At 40.7% G+C, this 15,561-nt stretch overlaps 1 protein-coding gene across 2 annotated transcripts; it reads left to right on the top strand.

Moving 5' to 3' along the window:
- Nucleotides 1-463: 463 nt before the first annotated feature.
- On the top strand, nucleotides 464-14,772 carry LOC131240661 (V-type proton ATPase subunit F). 2 transcript variants are annotated; one of them, XM_058239043.1, is made up of 5 exons: nucleotides 464-619; nucleotides 5,064-5,147; nucleotides 13,375-13,456; nucleotides 14,111-14,193; nucleotides 14,428-14,772. In XM_058239043.1, exons 2-5 carry the CDS (start codon nucleotides 5,085-5,087, stop codon nucleotides 14,590-14,592), a joined length of 393 nt encoding a protein of 130 aa, XP_058095026.1. In that variant the 5' UTR covers nucleotides 464-619; nucleotides 5,064-5,084; the 3' UTR covers nucleotides 14,593-14,772. The 2 variants fall into 2 exon arrangements, with proteins under 2 accessions (XP_058095026.1, XP_058095025.1); XM_058239042.1 differs by having other exon boundaries at nucleotides 472-619; nucleotides 5,067-5,147.
- Nucleotides 14,773-15,561: the final 789 nt, after the last annotated feature.

Below are 15,561 nucleotides of genomic sequence, written 5' to 3'. Positions count from 1 at the left end.
TGCAAAACTAGGGACGCAGTTTGAGTACGACCCCTGCCTGTCTGTAGCTCGGGACAGGTTAGGAGTTTAATCCACACCGTCCAAACAATTTTTTTTCATATCACTTAAAAAAAAAAGCACATCAAAGGCTGGACCACACTGTGGAAATTAAAACTCCTACCATTGAAAACTGCTTGGGGGCACAAAAGTTTTGGATCAAGCTAATATTTGTTTTCCCTTCATCCAAGTCTATATGAACTTATGAACAGCTTGGATGGTAAATAAAAGTCACGGTGGAAGATTTCAACGGTGGATGTCATTAGCACTGCCGCTTCCTGTGGTGTGGTCCACTCGAGCCTTGGAGTTGAATCATCTTCAGATTAATATCGAAAATGATATGGAAAAAATGGATGGACGGTGTTGATAAACTCATAAATTACGGTGGACCCCTCAGAGCTCCAGCCTGTTCCGAGCTCGGTACAGGTGGGTTAGTACCTAATCCGCGTTCCAGAACCAACGGAGGAGATCATGCGAAAAAGAGAACTTTCTGTAATTCTCCACACACGAAATTCGCTCGAACTTCTTCCAAGAATCGAAGCTTCAAACCCTAGTTCGTCTCTCCAATCCAGATACTAGACTGGTAAGCGCGGCCCTAGATTTTTCCATTTCCTTCAATGCCCCTTTGCTGATTTCTCATTTGCCACATGATGCCATCGCTTTGCATTCATTTCATTTCCCCCCATCGTCTTGGAGGAATTGCCCCTTTTTTCGCTTCTTCTATCAACGGTATAAGCCAAACAGCGATGAATTATTTGATAATCCGGGTTTTCATTTCCGCCAAGTGGGACCCATAGTTGGTGATCCTGACCTTTGGTCTGTTGGGTCCTACCGTGGATGGATCATGCCCAAGAAATCTCCCAGTTTGGAAGACCACAACGACCGATCTTGGGACTTTTTTCTTTCAGCTGAAGGTGGACTGTTGCTGTATTTCTCGTATTAACCATCTATCAGTAGGCCACGGAGAGAAGGTCAGAATGCCCCATCAACGAGATTTGTTGGGATAAATCCATTCAAGTTGGAACACAAAGGGCCAATGGATCACCAAACCATAGGCCTCATTGTCAAAACTGAAAACCAGCGCATGAGGTGCAACAACATGGGTCACATGCCATACCATTCCTGCAGTGCAATTATTTATTTTTGTATTGAAAAATCTCCCGGTACCAAATGCTAATATGTAACTCAGCAGCTATCGAGCACTCGATCTCTGTGCACTTGGTATAAATTTATGAAATCCATACTGTTCGTTTAGTTTGGGCTGTGCATGGATGGGGTGTGCCCCAAAGAATCACAATTTTTAATTGTTAATATTATATATATATATATATATATAGTAATTTTTAGTGAACAACACTTGTCTATTGCAACCGAGCATTTAGGAAACTCTTTTTTTATATATATAATAAAGAGTAAAACCAACTGCCAACATTTTTTTTTTGAAAGATAACTAAAATTTCATTAAAGAAGAAAAAGAAAACAAAAAACAGAAAAACAAAGATTAACACTTTAGCTCGAGAAAGCACCGAAACAGAGGAATTGGAAATATCCCGAAAACATCTACTGTTTCTTTCCTCCCAAACGCTCCACCAGGTTGCAAGGAGGGCCATTCTCCACAAAGAGGATCGATTCTTGCCAAGCTTAACCCCACACCAATCCGAAAAGAGAGAAGAGACAGAAGCAGGGGTGCACCAGTTGACTTCAAAACGAGGACGGAACTCCGCCCAAATAGGAGAAATAAAAGGGCAATGAAGCAGCAAATGATCCACCGACTCCTCCGCCTTCATGCAACATAAATAAATGTTTACCAAACACATGCCTCTCTTTCTGAGATTATCCACCGTCAGAATTTTTCCCAACATGACCAGAGGCACGTAAAGACAGCGGACTGTGAATTTGCTGGACTTTTCCATAGTCTAGAGCAGCGTATCATCAATTTGAAGGTTTGGATGGGCCCTATAAATGCAGTCAAGGAGGTCCACAAACTGTTGAACCTCCCAATCTTGAAGATTTCTTCTACAGCCCACAGACCACACCAGCTTCCCAGCATTAACAGAATAGCACTCGGCAACCATAATGTTTGGATTTGGAGTAAGGGAGAAGATTAGTGGGAATTTATCTCTAAGCAGAATTTCCTCCACCCAGCAATCTTTCCAAAACCGAATTTTTGAACCTATTCTGAGTTGAAATTCCACCCCTTGCAGGACCTGATCTTTCATGGAAATGATGTCTCTCCAAACCGCTGAAATCTTATAACGAGAAGAAGCCTTAGACCACCAACCGCCTATCGAATGACCGTATTTGCCTTTTATAACTTTGTTCCAGAGGCTATGGTTTTCGGTTCCCAACCGCCAGATCCATTTGCCTAGGAGGGCCCTGTTCATGAGCTTCAAACTCTTTATACCTGTCCCACCTTACTTGTGATGCTTGCATACAATTTTCCAATCCACCAGATGAAATTTATTCTTCTCTCCTTTGTTGTGCCAAAGAAAGTTTCTTCTTTTGTGCTCAATACACTTCAGAACTGAAGGCGGACATTTGAAAAGAGACATGAAATAAATGGGAAATTAGAGAGAGCCGCCTTTATAAGGGTGATGCGTCCACCAAAAGAGGAACCGACATTTCCAATTTGCCAGAAAGGAATCAAATCTAGCAATAACCTTGTCCCAAGCTGATTTAGGAGGGGCGCCAATACATAACGGGAGACCAACAAAAGTGGAAGGGAGAAAGGTCGCAGAACAACCGAAAAGATCCGCCCATGTGAAGATTTCCTGATCATCCAAATTTATACCAAAGATCTTAGATTTAGCAAGATTAACAGATAAACCTGAGACAGCCTCAAAGCAGAGGATGGCGGTGCGGAGATTGGTGAATTTGTCCAGAGAAGCCTCGCTGCTGCCAACATTCGATGGGTAAAATTCCTCTGTTCATTGGCTAGGATCATCTGACCTGTGCAATTATTGACCCCTGCCCATTTACAATAGGGCCAGTCTGATGTACAAAGGATGTTGTACATTGCCACACGCATTGAGGTTTAGTGCTTTATAACTAACTTAGATACTAGTTTTACATCCTTTCACTTTTCTATGTATTTAGAACATTGTGTTTTGGGAATGTGGCTTTGGCAGTTTGGGACAGAGGAACACACTTTTTTTGGAGGAACATAGTTTCTAGTAGGTATGGGTGTAGTGAAAGTGGATGGTGTATTAAGGAATGTTCGTTGTACAAGGTCTCGGCAATTTTGAATGGCTTGTTTTCTGGTTAAAAAAAATAAAAATCAACAAAGGGGTATGTGCTTGTTCACAGGGAGATTGTTCTATTTTGAAAAGATGTGTGGGTAGGGGAGGAACCTTTGGAGCGACTATTCCTGAGAATTGCCCTCCTAGCTGTGGATAGTGATGTCCCAATAGATCCCCCTCTGTGCCGGTTACTTTCATATGATAAGATTGATGAGTTGATCTCGATGCTAAAGATTATTGGCACTTATAGGCTGGTCATTGGGGAAGGAGATAGGTTTGTGTGACGTAGTGGTAAATCTGGATGTTTCTTTGTGCACCCTTTTTTTTTTTTTTTTTTCTTCTTCTTTTTTTTAAAAATAAAATAAAATTGCTACACAACCATGGTTTGGCTGGGGAGATTATATCTACCAAGCATGTTTGGTTTTATTCACCCCCCCCCCCCCCCCAACATAAAAATAAAAAATAAAAATTTATAGCCTTTGCTTGGCTAGTTGGAAGGGAAATGGTGTTAACAGTGGATGATCTTTAGATATGGGGATGTTGCTCCCAAATGTTTGTTTGATGTGTATGGCTAATTTGGAGTTAGTTAATCCACCTATTTCTTCAATGCCTATTTGCTAGCAGTTTATGGAGCTATTTGTTATGCAAGTGCAATGTCTCTGGGGCCTATCTAAGCTCTATTGGATCCTATTTTTTGGGTTGGCACCGGCCGGAGCTTGCAAATTATAGGAAAGCTATATGGCGGTTGTGTTTATTAGTAGGTATCTAGGTGGTTTAGGAAGAAAGAAATGGGAGATGCTTTAGAAATTCAAGCCACTCTTTGGAGTGGGTAACGATGAGAGCAAGAGGCTTAGTTTTTTTTTTATTGGGCTTTTTTTTGGGGGGGGCGGGGGTGTCTGGTTGTTCAGCCGATGCTTTATAGTTTTTTGCACCTTTGGTGCTTTCTCATTATAAAATTTTGCCGTATTTCTCAAAAAAAAAAAAAAAGGATTATAGACTGAAATACAGCACATGAATGTGCGATCTTTTATTGTAATTTATGTCTTGCTTTGTTTATTTATTTATTTTTCAATGGTCTAGCTTTTGCCATAGAGTCATAGTTCAGCTCATTGCATTGTTTGCAATTTAGAATGTTTAGGGCATAGATGTTAAGGGTGATGCTTGACATCTTAATATCTTTTTCTCGGCCCCTCTCAAGAAATGTGTAAGGAAGAAAAAAGAATTGGAGAATGCCATCATGGCTGGTACGTTTGAACAATTTACCTACAGATGGCAACTGAATTTGTCAGTGCTGGAGGCATGCTGTTCTAAGTTCCTAACCCTATTTCCAGCTCTTCCTTCAAGAAGCCTCAACCTCTCTGCATCTAATAGCAACCAACTTTAACCTATTGGCATGTGGGTCATTTACCCTGGACAAAGCTACAAAAACAACAGAATGATGATGCTGTTAAAGACACTTGAAAAATGGAAAAGAGGATGCATGCAGTAATTGATAACCTTTTAAAGCTGATTAAACATGGATCAGATACTTATATACTACATTGGAAATGCTAATGAATTTATCAAATACGAACATCTTTTCCAGTAACTTTCAATTGGTGGCCGTGGTTAAAATGGGTACTTGGTTGCTTTGTCCATTGTATTGGACTCTTTCATTCGAAAGGAAATGAAGATTTTGATGGTATCTCTCTCTCTCTCTCTCTCTCTCTCTCTCTCTCTCTCTCTCTCTCTCTCTCTCTCTCTCTCTCTTCCTTTTTAATTTTTTTTTTCTTCCTTTTTGTCCCCTAGCAGGTGAGCTGTTAAATTATAATGGCAAACAGAGCTCAGATTCCTACTAACAACTCGGCACTCATTGCCATGATTGCTGACGAGGTACCAATTTCTTTGTTTCTAGGACAACACATGCTTCAGTTCTATTTTGTCTATGGACTTTATAACCATTATATATCAGTTCTAAAGCTCCATGTTCAAAACCTGACCCTGACCCTTTTTTGTGGGTGGCTTAGTCCAGAACAGTCCAAGACTCCTTGCAGCTATATTTTCAATATGAATAAGATATACATAAAAAAATTGTTTGAAACCACCAAGGTGCACTGGAAGCAATGTCTGCTTCCTACAGAGGATTTTAATACTTTAAAAGAAGAGGATTTTAATACTTTAAAAGAAGTAGCTGATCCACCTGGTTGGACCGGACTAAAGCCTGACCTGGACAGTTGGGTCAGTTGGACTGGGCACTGCAGTTGAGCAGTTCCATGCCCAAAATGGCTTTCTTAGTGATCTATCTCATTTCTCCATCCATTTCCTGTCCAAACTTTTCTGACTGCCAACCTGGTCCAGGTGTTGAAAAACAGCTACCTTGAAGGGTATCTTACTTTGTTATTTATAATTGATTAATATTAGGAACAGATGAGGTCCTTATCTGGCTTCTCCATTTAGTTTTTCTTTGTATCATTTTGTCAAAGGATAACAAAAAGTGGAGACAAACTTTACAACATCAATAGAAATGGTTCCCAAATAGGCAATGATAGTCTAGAAATATCCTCTTTCCTGAAGAATTGCCTAGATGTTGGCATATCTGAGTATGGTGAAAAATAATCTACAGGTCTTGCATAGAATGGTGGTTCATGAATACATCAATCTTCAAAACAAATATGGAGGATAAGGAATTGTCTGCAGGCTAGACTTCAGGGCATGGTTTTGAAATATCTGTTATGATGTGGCCGTATTGTATCTGTATTGGTGTGCATTGTCCCATAAAGTATCAGCAATTGGGACGGCTGATACCGATATTTAAAACATGCTGTCTCCTGCTCGTTAGATGAGCTGGTAGAGACAGTGTAGTGTGTGTGAATGATCCAGGGTTCAATCCCTGGTGGTGTTACCTTTCAAAAATATTTAAAACTGTGCTTAAAGAAGGCTTATGATTAGGTGGATTAGGGTTTCCTTGAATATATGATGTTTTCGTATTACATAGGGAGCGTGGATGAAGGACGCATTACTTCTGGCATCATTTTCAGTCCGGATAAATGGTACTCCCAAGGGTTCTTTTGAGGCTCCAGGGGTTTGATGCAAGAAGATCATTTATCACCCTTTCTGTTTGTGGCGGAGGTACAGCCTTTAAGTGGAATGCTCTTAAAGGTACCGAGGAAGGCACCATAAAAACGATATAAGGTGGATAGACTTGGGTTTCAAATTTCTCATCTTTAGTTCGCAAACGACACTTTTGTTGTGTGAATCATCAAGATACTAGATTGAAAGGCTGAAAGTAACTCTTAGGTAGTTTGAAGCAGTATCTGGACAGAATGGTAATTGGCATAAAGAATGGGTGAAATGGATTTTGCTAATGTGTGGTGTCTATTATGGGATGCAAGGTGAGTACTCTTCCTTCTACTTGCACTTCCCATGTATTGGGAAGTTGATTAAATCATGGAGAGCAATCTTCAGCTTGGAAGAGCTAAAAACTATCTTTTGGAGGAAGAGTCATTCCCATTCGGTGGGCTCTTTTGAATTTGCTATCCATTTTACACCCCCTTTTCAATTCCAGGTGAGTGTGGCTGAAAGAATCAAAAGAATGGAGAGGAATTTATTGAATAAGGGAGAGGAAAAAAGGAAGTATCATTTGAGGAATGGAAACCGGTTTGTGAACCAAAAGATAAAGGAGCTTAGGTATTATAAGAATCCAGATGGTTAACCAGGCCTTGTTGGGTAAACGGCTTTGGAGTTTTGGTGAAGAGGACGATAGCCTTTGAAAGAGGACAATCAGGGTTTGGCCCAAGCTTCCTATTAGAGCATCTGGAGGGTGGAAGACTATTCAAAAGGTGATAGCCTAGTTCAAAGCAGGAATCAGATATGGTATTAGTAATGTTTCTAGAACTTGCTTTTGGGAAGACTCTTGTTGTATCGGTTAGCCTCTCTGTTCCCTCTTTCAGAGTCTTTACATTTTGACAAATATTTCTGTAAACTGGTGTTATTACTAGGTGATTTTACCTACAATTGGCTCTTTCTTCTTGCCACGGTGGACATAATCTTCATTAAAAAAAATGGCACGGTGGACATGTTGGTCACAAAAGGAGAATTCTAGGTGGACTTGAGAGCAACGAAAGATGCTTCTGCAATCAATATCATAGTCCTGAAAAGGTGTTTAGGAAGGCCAAGTGAATGTGAATGTGTGGATTCTGTTCCTCAAGCTGTTTGTGGGCTATGCTATATTGTGTCTTTTGCTTCATCTTGGTCTAGCTTTTTGCTAGTTTTGGGCTGTTGAGTTTCTCATCTTCGCTTTCTGTCTTCTTATGGATGGTGCTGGTTTAGTGTACGCATTTTAACGGTTGCATGGCGTTGGTTTATATTAATGGATGGGTAGTCGGTTGATCTTGCAAAAGAACTTGGATGTTTTGTAATGGTTGGGTTGCTAGCTATGATTTTCGGTCTAGATTGTTGGTCTCTGATCATACTAACGCACATTTTACTTTCTAAAACCAAACACACTCACGTGATAAGCTATTAATCCTCCACCATAACATTACTATTTAGTTACTACACGCTGGTGTTTCACATAAAAAAGAAGGAAAGAGCATTTATCGCATGCTCTTAACTTTCTAAAAAATGTTGGAATGCATGCTCTTAACTATCTATCTATGCTACGCGCATGTGAGATGTGGTGCATTAGGTGGGTTATACTGTACATGGGATGCATAATTAAATGGTTTAGCAAATGGACGTGTGAGATGGATGGATCTTTGGTTGGCTAAATGGTCGAAGTTTGCTAGTGGCTGGTAGGTGGTTGGGAGTGGATGGTTTTGATTGGACAGTGGGCTGATGAATAGATGATTGGGTAATCACATACCTTGATCACGTGTATGGCGGATGATCAACTGGGGGAAACGAGCGAATGGTCATACATACGCAAAATTTTTTGGGTTAATATATTCTACCCCATTAATTAAACTTTCATCCTTGAAATTTAATTTACCTAAGATAGGTTTGGGTACTTTTCTCTAACCTCGTCTTCCCGTTCCCATGAAGTTGCTTTTCACCATGATGCCCCCACTACACTTTTACAAGTGTTATGATTTTGGTTCGGAGTACCTAGTCCTTTTTGTCGAGGATGCGAACCGGTTGCTCTATATATGTAATGTCCCCTTGAAGTGGAAATTTTGTTGGAAGTGTTAAAATCTTTGTTTTCAAAACTAAGAGAGGGAGACTCATGTTACACTTGTCTCACTTGACAATTTTGATGGTCTATTTGGCGAGAGGAATAATTGGGTGTTCGAGAATATAAGCCAAAGCATTCTTCAAGTGACTAACATATGGGAGAGGATTATTTCTTGGGATTTTTATTCTTAATGATTTTGTGCTTAAAAAAATATTCTTGTGTAGAAGCCATATCTCCTCAGTTGAGGCTGCTTGCCTCTCAGGTTAGTTACCCACCTGATGACTTTCAGGGAGTTGTCGTTCACCTCAACACGACCAAATAACAAGGTGAGAAGACCCTCAACCTTGTAATAGTGCTAAGAATTCTGTTTCATTGGAGTCAAATCAGATAGGAGAAAAAATGTTCATCCTCCAATGATATCTAAGAATGCCTCTGTAGCTGCCAAACCTGGGTTCTTATCTTACTTGAGCTTAAACCACCTTAAAATTTCCCATATGTCTGCCTCACTATCCTCAATCCAACCACTTTCAACTGTTTATTTTCCTCATATGAAGTCTTCATCTTTAGTAATCTAGAATTTCTTACATATCATGGCCTATAAGAAGATGCACCTTTTCATTCAGGGTAGCTTTTAATTTATGTTGCCTCCCTACTCTCATAGAAGAATTGGAGATGAGTTTATATTGGTTCATCAAAAGAGTGATGGAATACATAATCCATCTTCGAACCCAAGAATAGTCAGCAGTTGTGGAGGAAGAATGATAAGAGAGAGTGGAGAGTGAAGGGAGATTTTTTAAAATTGAACTTAGGCGCAACCACGCACGGAGTTTGAGAGGGATAACTGTGGCAGTGAGATATGGTAGCCGGGGCGGTAAGGGGGTGAATGAAGATGATCGGGGAGGGAACGAAGGACAAGAAGGGGATAGAGAATATGGTGAATTAGGGGGGAGGGGTCCGCAGGAAGAAGCAGGGGAGGGAGAGTGGATGGAAGTTAAGAAGAAGAAACCGCCGTCCATCCGAAAGGGTGAGAAAGTGCTGGCGGAGCTTCCAACACTATTTGTTGTTGGATTCCGGAAGGATGTCTTCTAGTGAACTTGTCTCGAGTGCTCGTTAGAGCAGGGAATGTGATGGAGGTCAGCATACCTTAAGACTGGATGATATCAGCTACTTGAGGTTGCATTTGTCCGAATGAGTTTGGAAGAAGTTGCCACTATGGCCATTCAAATACCTCATGGGGAAAGCTTCGGAGCGAAGAAATTGAAAGTGCAAAATGCTCGATTTGATCTTGAGGTGAAAAATAGAGAAACAAAAAGGAATAGTTCTAGGGAGAAGGAAGAGGGAGGGGTAAAGATGAGGGTAAAAGGGGTAATACAGAAACCATATATGGGGAGAATGCTTCGTTGTAACGATGGGGGGCCAAATATTCTTCAGAGATATCGTGGCAGGAGAATCGAACATAAAAAATTTGTTCTGGTCTTTTTTTTTTTTGGGGGGGGGGAGGGGCAGATCATCTCAAGAGGTGGTGGCAGATATCCCTAACCATAGGATAAAGAAAGTCACAGAGCAAGGGGAATCATCACAAATGAATCAAGAGAGTTGGGTTTCGAGGGTGGAAACGGAGGAAGGGCCAGAAGTGAGAATACATCAGAAAATCTTGGAGAATTCTTTGAAATCATTTAAATTTACTTCTATAGCCTCAATCAAGCTAGGGGTTACAGAAATGAAATGGAGGAACGGCTTTGTTAGAATTGCAGTGCAATAAAAGTAGAAGATTGGGTGGTGTGGTGAAGAGGCTAAAGGACGTATCGCGGATATCTCTTTGCTCTCAGTCGAATGCTGATAGAATCTTCTTAGCTTGCAACTTGTTCTGGGATGACATGGTAAGGGGTATACAGAGATGGGAGGACTGCTCTGTGTTTGGATGGGAGGAAATTTGGTTCTAAATGTATGGGATTTCCCTCAAGAATTTTTTATTACGAGGTTTTATGGAAATTGGGGCACGTTTAGGAATTGTGGTGTCGATCGATCCTTTGTCGAAGGGCTGCGAGGAGCTATGGTTTGTCAGTGGGGGCATATGGTGTTAGATGACATGAAATTGTGCCATGTAGCAATACTAGGTGTGGTGGCATTAATGATGGAGAGGAGGCATGGGGGGATCATGTAAGGCAAGGAGAGGACACTTTTATAAAGGGGAGTATGACTTATCTCGATCGAAGTGTGCAAAGGATGTATCTCAAGTGTTGATGTTCACAGAAGTGGGCAAATTACACGTCTCTCTTTACACAGGTGGGGGAAGATTTAAGTGTTTGCGCGTGTGGAAGTGGGTTAATTTCAAGTCCCGATTTCTGCTCCCCCTTTTTTTTGTTTGACTTCGACTGGATGGGAGAGCAGGTTAAAGCAAAGGAGCGATCAACCGTCTCTATTACAGAAAGTGGAGAGCCCACCAGAGGTCGAAGATAGTTGAACAACTGATCCAAAGCTAAGGAGGGCTTGGATGGAAAATACTCGCTGAGTCAAGGAGCCATGGTCTTATTAGAGACACGGGATTAGGGTTGTACACGAATCGAGTTAGCTCGGTTAGCTCGCTCGACTCAATTCGACTCGGTTCGAAACTGAGTTCGAGCTGATTTTTCGAGCTCGAAAAAATTTTGAACCGAGTTCGAGCTTACCTCAGCTCGACTTGACTCGGATCAAACCCCAACTCAAATTGAACTCAGATTGAACCAGTTCGGTGACTCGGTTACTTTGATATTGATGTTGCTTACCAAATGTTTGATGAAATGACTCAACGAAGTGTCGGCTGGTGGCAAGGAAAGTATGTATATGAAACAAATACCATTTTTTCTTGATTTTGATGTTGCCTACAAGGTGTTTCATAAAATACTTGTAAAACCGCTGTTGCTGTTTTACATACAATAAGAATTTGAAGGTGCAGTCCTTGTGTTTGTGAAAATGCTGCACAGGCGAACTCGGCTCATCCCTGGCTCGAACTGGCCTGAGCTGCTGACCGAACCGAGTTGAGCTGGCCAGTCAGGCTCTAGGACCGAGTCGAGCCGAGTTCGAGCTAGGGTCAGCTAGTGGCTGAGCCGAGTTGAGCTGTGCCAAGCTCGACTTGTTTCGACTCGTGTACACCTCTACACGAGATCAACGAGATTCAGGCAAAGAGAAGGTTTCAACAGATATGGTAGCAGGTGGGATTAGCAAGATATAGTTCCATTAGCAATGGATAGGCAGATTGGGGTTGTGAAGAGAGAATCTATGTTTTCAGATAACTTTTGGGTTGCAGTATTTGACAAGTCGAGGTTGCGGTATGGAGAGCTGTGTAAACTATCTATGGCACAAGGTATGAAGCGAATAAGGGGGGGTTTTAGGTCAAATAGCTCGCCTGTTGGGGGCAACTTTTGGAGACAGGCCATAGGGTTATGTGGTCTTGTTTAGGCAAAAACTAGAAGATCACAATCCAAGAGTATGTAGGGAGAAGGAGACTAGATTCAAATATCAACTATAAGGTGTGGTCTTTTGTGAGAAGCGCAGGTAAGGGCAAAAGGGTGACGGAAGTTGCTTAATGAAGATAATTAGTTAAGGTGTGGTCTTTTGCGAGAAGTGCAGGTGAGGGAAGTTGCTCAATAAAGATAATTAGTTGGAATGTCAAAGGCCTGGGGTGCCCAGTCAAACCCTAAATCCGGCACTCGAGTATACTCGACCCTGATGCCGCACACGAGAGTGCAACTTGGTAGTTCTACCATTCTCACTAACATTCTCATAATAAGGTCATCGTAAACATCCATATGAAAGGAAATATTGATTATATTCATTCCATAACAAGTCTGAGATAAAATCTAATTATATCCCACATCTAAAATTTATTAGATAACTATTCAACTTGCAAGAAATAAAAATAAATAAGAATGGCTACCTTCCGATGCAGGACAATTAACCACTTGCTCTAAAAGCTCGAACTGATAGAGCATGGCAAATTAATCCCTTTATCTTATAGCCTAGGCCCCAAATCCATGGGTTAGGCCCTTGGCCGAACCTTCCTTGTGGCCCCCACCAAAATCCATGGGTTCCGCCTCACATGAGCCACCCGCCTCACACGGGCTCCAAATCCATGGGTTCCGCGGGCCGCTCACCCCGAGTGTGCCCCTGCATCCCATAGGTCACCCCACTCGAGCCCAGTGTGAAAATGCCCCCGCATTACCTTCTAATGCGCTAATGTGATCCGAGTCTCATCATGTGTCGAGTAATTCCTAAATATGCAAAAACAGACTTTTTTCATCCACAAGGGACCTCTGATTTCGTCACTATTTTATGCTTTTTTCTAACTCATAGTTTCATTGTGATCTTCAATCAATCCCAGTTTTGATACTGTTGTTGCCACATGGTTCTATGATACAGTTCTGGTCCTCTGGACAAGCTTTATAATGTTTACTGGATATACTATCTTAGCTTACCACCGTAGATAAGGACAAATCTGCATTTACCAACCCTGCTTGGACAACCAACATATAGGCTTCAAATATATATATATATATATATATATATATATATATATAAAATGTAATTATTATTATTGTTATTATTATAAGGATGCCGATTGTTTTCCAATATAATTGTATATGGGGCCAATTGATTAGCTTAGTGTGCTCAAGGCACCAGAAATCTTCATTAGTTTTCACCCATCTATTGCTTGGGTTTTTAGTCTTTTGAGTGACAACATTATGCAGACAGTTTGCTAAATTTGCTGTGTGATCTTCTCCTCCTCCCCCCCCCCCCCCCCCTGACTGATCTCTGAGCGATCTTTATTTCATACAATTCTACCAAGTCCTGCAAATCACATTGTGCAGAACATATCTTACTGATTTCTTTCTTGCTTATGTAGAGTAGCTTCTTTGCAAATTATAGGTTTCTGATAGATTATTTATTCTTTCTTTTTTTTTTTTGCAGGACACTGTGACTGGATTTTTGCTGGCTGGAGTGGGTAATGTCGATTTGCGAAGAAAGACAAACTACCTTATTGTCGACTCAAGTATGCTCATGTGCAAAACTCTTTTGAATACTTAGCCATGAGAAGCATCCACCGATAAGCATTATGTGTCGCCTACAACTTTCCTAGTTTCTTTAGATATTATTTGAATATTTATTTCATGCAATTTCTTTTTAGTGGCTTTCTTTTTATTATTGTTCTATGCTTACGCCGAAAAGAAAAAAGAACAGAAAAAACTTTTCTTTAGCTTATGGATGAGCCAGTTATAAAATATCAAAACGTTATTATTGTTAAATTTTATTTTGAATTTTAACAAGGACATGCATGGGGATGATATTGTAGACTTGTGAATATATGTCACTCTTCTCTGTAAGAGTCTATGCCAAATGGAAATCATTCTTATAACTTTATGTGAACCTATAACATGCATGACTGACCCATTGGCTTTATGCTTTACGTGGATCGCTGAAATCTCTTTGTTCGTTTGAGTGAAATTGGTTCTTCTCCTGCAACACACATTGGTCTCTGCACTTGTAATTCTATCACGCATGCATTACACTCTAAACAACTGTGGTTTTACTGATTTCAAGGGGCTGGTAGAAATCTGCAAAGCTGTAATTTCCTCCTGCCAATCTATTGAGTGAGCTTTGCTCATATGAATTTTCTTGGTTAATAATAATTTTTCGCTTGTCTCAGAAACTACCGTAAAAGCAATTGAAGATGCATTCAAAGAGTTCACTACAAAGGAGGATATTGCTATTGTATTGATTAGCCAATATGTAAGTTTTTTGAGCAAGACAACAGCGGTGGTCCAACACCACTTCTTAAAGAATGCATATATTTCGATTGCTGATGATAGGATTTAGTCTGTCTAACAATTGATGACGCCAATTAAAGATATTAATTTTGCAGCTACAACCAAAACATTGGCCTTTTTTCTTGTTTCTTCCGTTACTAAAATCATGATTTTTCAGTGTGACTACCCATTGCTGCTCCCCATGTTGTGATTTCAGGTCGCGAACATGATAAGGTTTCTAGTTGATAGCTACAACAACCCAGTGCCTGCAATTCTGGAGATCCCTTCCAAGGACCATCCGTATGATCCAACACACGATTCGGTTCTGTCACGAGTGAGATATTTGTTCTCTGCTGAATCAGTGGCATCAGGAAGGCGTTAAACCAAGGTGTTAAACCATTACTAATTACTATGTGACACTTGTTATGATGTCATGCTTGACTCAACTGCTTGTATTTGTCATTTCTATTTTCTTTCATGTTTTTTTAATAAGTAGCATGATTCTCCTACAAAACATAAAATTAAAAATTGCAATCTAATCAAGGGGTATAGATTCCGGATATATGATGCTTGTCTAGAGTCCCTCCTCTAGAGAGGCCACTGGCCACCTCATTGGGTAAACAAATATTTGGCTGACATATGTTGAAGGACTTTTGAATTCCCAATAGTTTGTCAATGATATGAGATAACCTCTACAGTCGTATATGCTTCCTAGTGGCCCAAGATATAGGATTAGTTGAACCTTCTTCAACCACAAGATGGGCTGGTTTTCACATCTTGAAAAGAAAGCAATAAAATCTCTAGTACCGTCAGGTCCTAGGTTACCTATTGTATCTTTTGTCTAAGTTCAGCTTGGTGGAACCCTCAATCCTCATGGTGTTCCTACCCCTGCTACCCACTTCATCCACCACCTCTGATCAACTTCACTGAGGTTTCATGAGCTTCGCCTTAAATTCATTTGTGGTGAATCCTCATTGCACAAAAAAAAGGATTTGATTATGTTGATTAATTTGACCCTTGATAGGTGTCAAGGGTAGCTGGACCCACAAGTCTGAAAATCCACTGCAGGTTATCCTAGGGTTAGATAATCCGGCAGTGCTGAATTGAGCCATGGGATTAGGTTTTGTGCCAGGTGCCATTGCTGATGTAGTTTCGGATATAAGCTCCTTATCTACCAGGCTAAATATTTCGCTCGCCCCTTTAGTTTTGGTCAATGATTCTATATTTGGTCTTCTGGATGAGGTTCATGAAATTTGGCTTATGGGACTTGGGCTTGGATCAAATCTTCAAAGAACCTACTTAGTTGGACAAGGACTCGATTGTCAAAGCTCACCAGTTTCATGTCATTGAT

Source organism: Magnolia sinica, chromosome 3 (assembly GCF_029962835.1).
Source record: "Magnolia sinica isolate HGM2019 chromosome 3, MsV1, whole genome shotgun sequence".
NCBI classification, from domain to species: Eukaryota; Viridiplantae; Streptophyta; class Magnoliopsida; order Magnoliales; family Magnoliaceae; genus Magnolia; species Magnolia sinica.
Note: the sequence above shows the minus strand (reverse complement) of the source record. Positions and strands in the feature narration are given on the sequence as shown.

Excerpts from the sequence above, each read along its gene's own strand:
- LOC131240661 (XM_058239043.1), top strand. The coding sequence starts at position 5,085 with ATGGCAAACAGAGCTCAGATTCCTACTAACAACTCGGCACTCATTGCC. Across the intron at positions 13,457-14,110 it reads CTACCTTATTGTCGACTCAA|AAACTACCGTAAAAGCAATT; the intron begins GTATGCTCATGT and ends CGCTTGTCTCAG. Across the intron at positions 14,194-14,427 it reads TTGTATTGATTAGCCAATAT|GTCGCGAACATGATAAGGTT; the intron begins GTAAGTTTTTTG and ends TTGTGATTTCAG.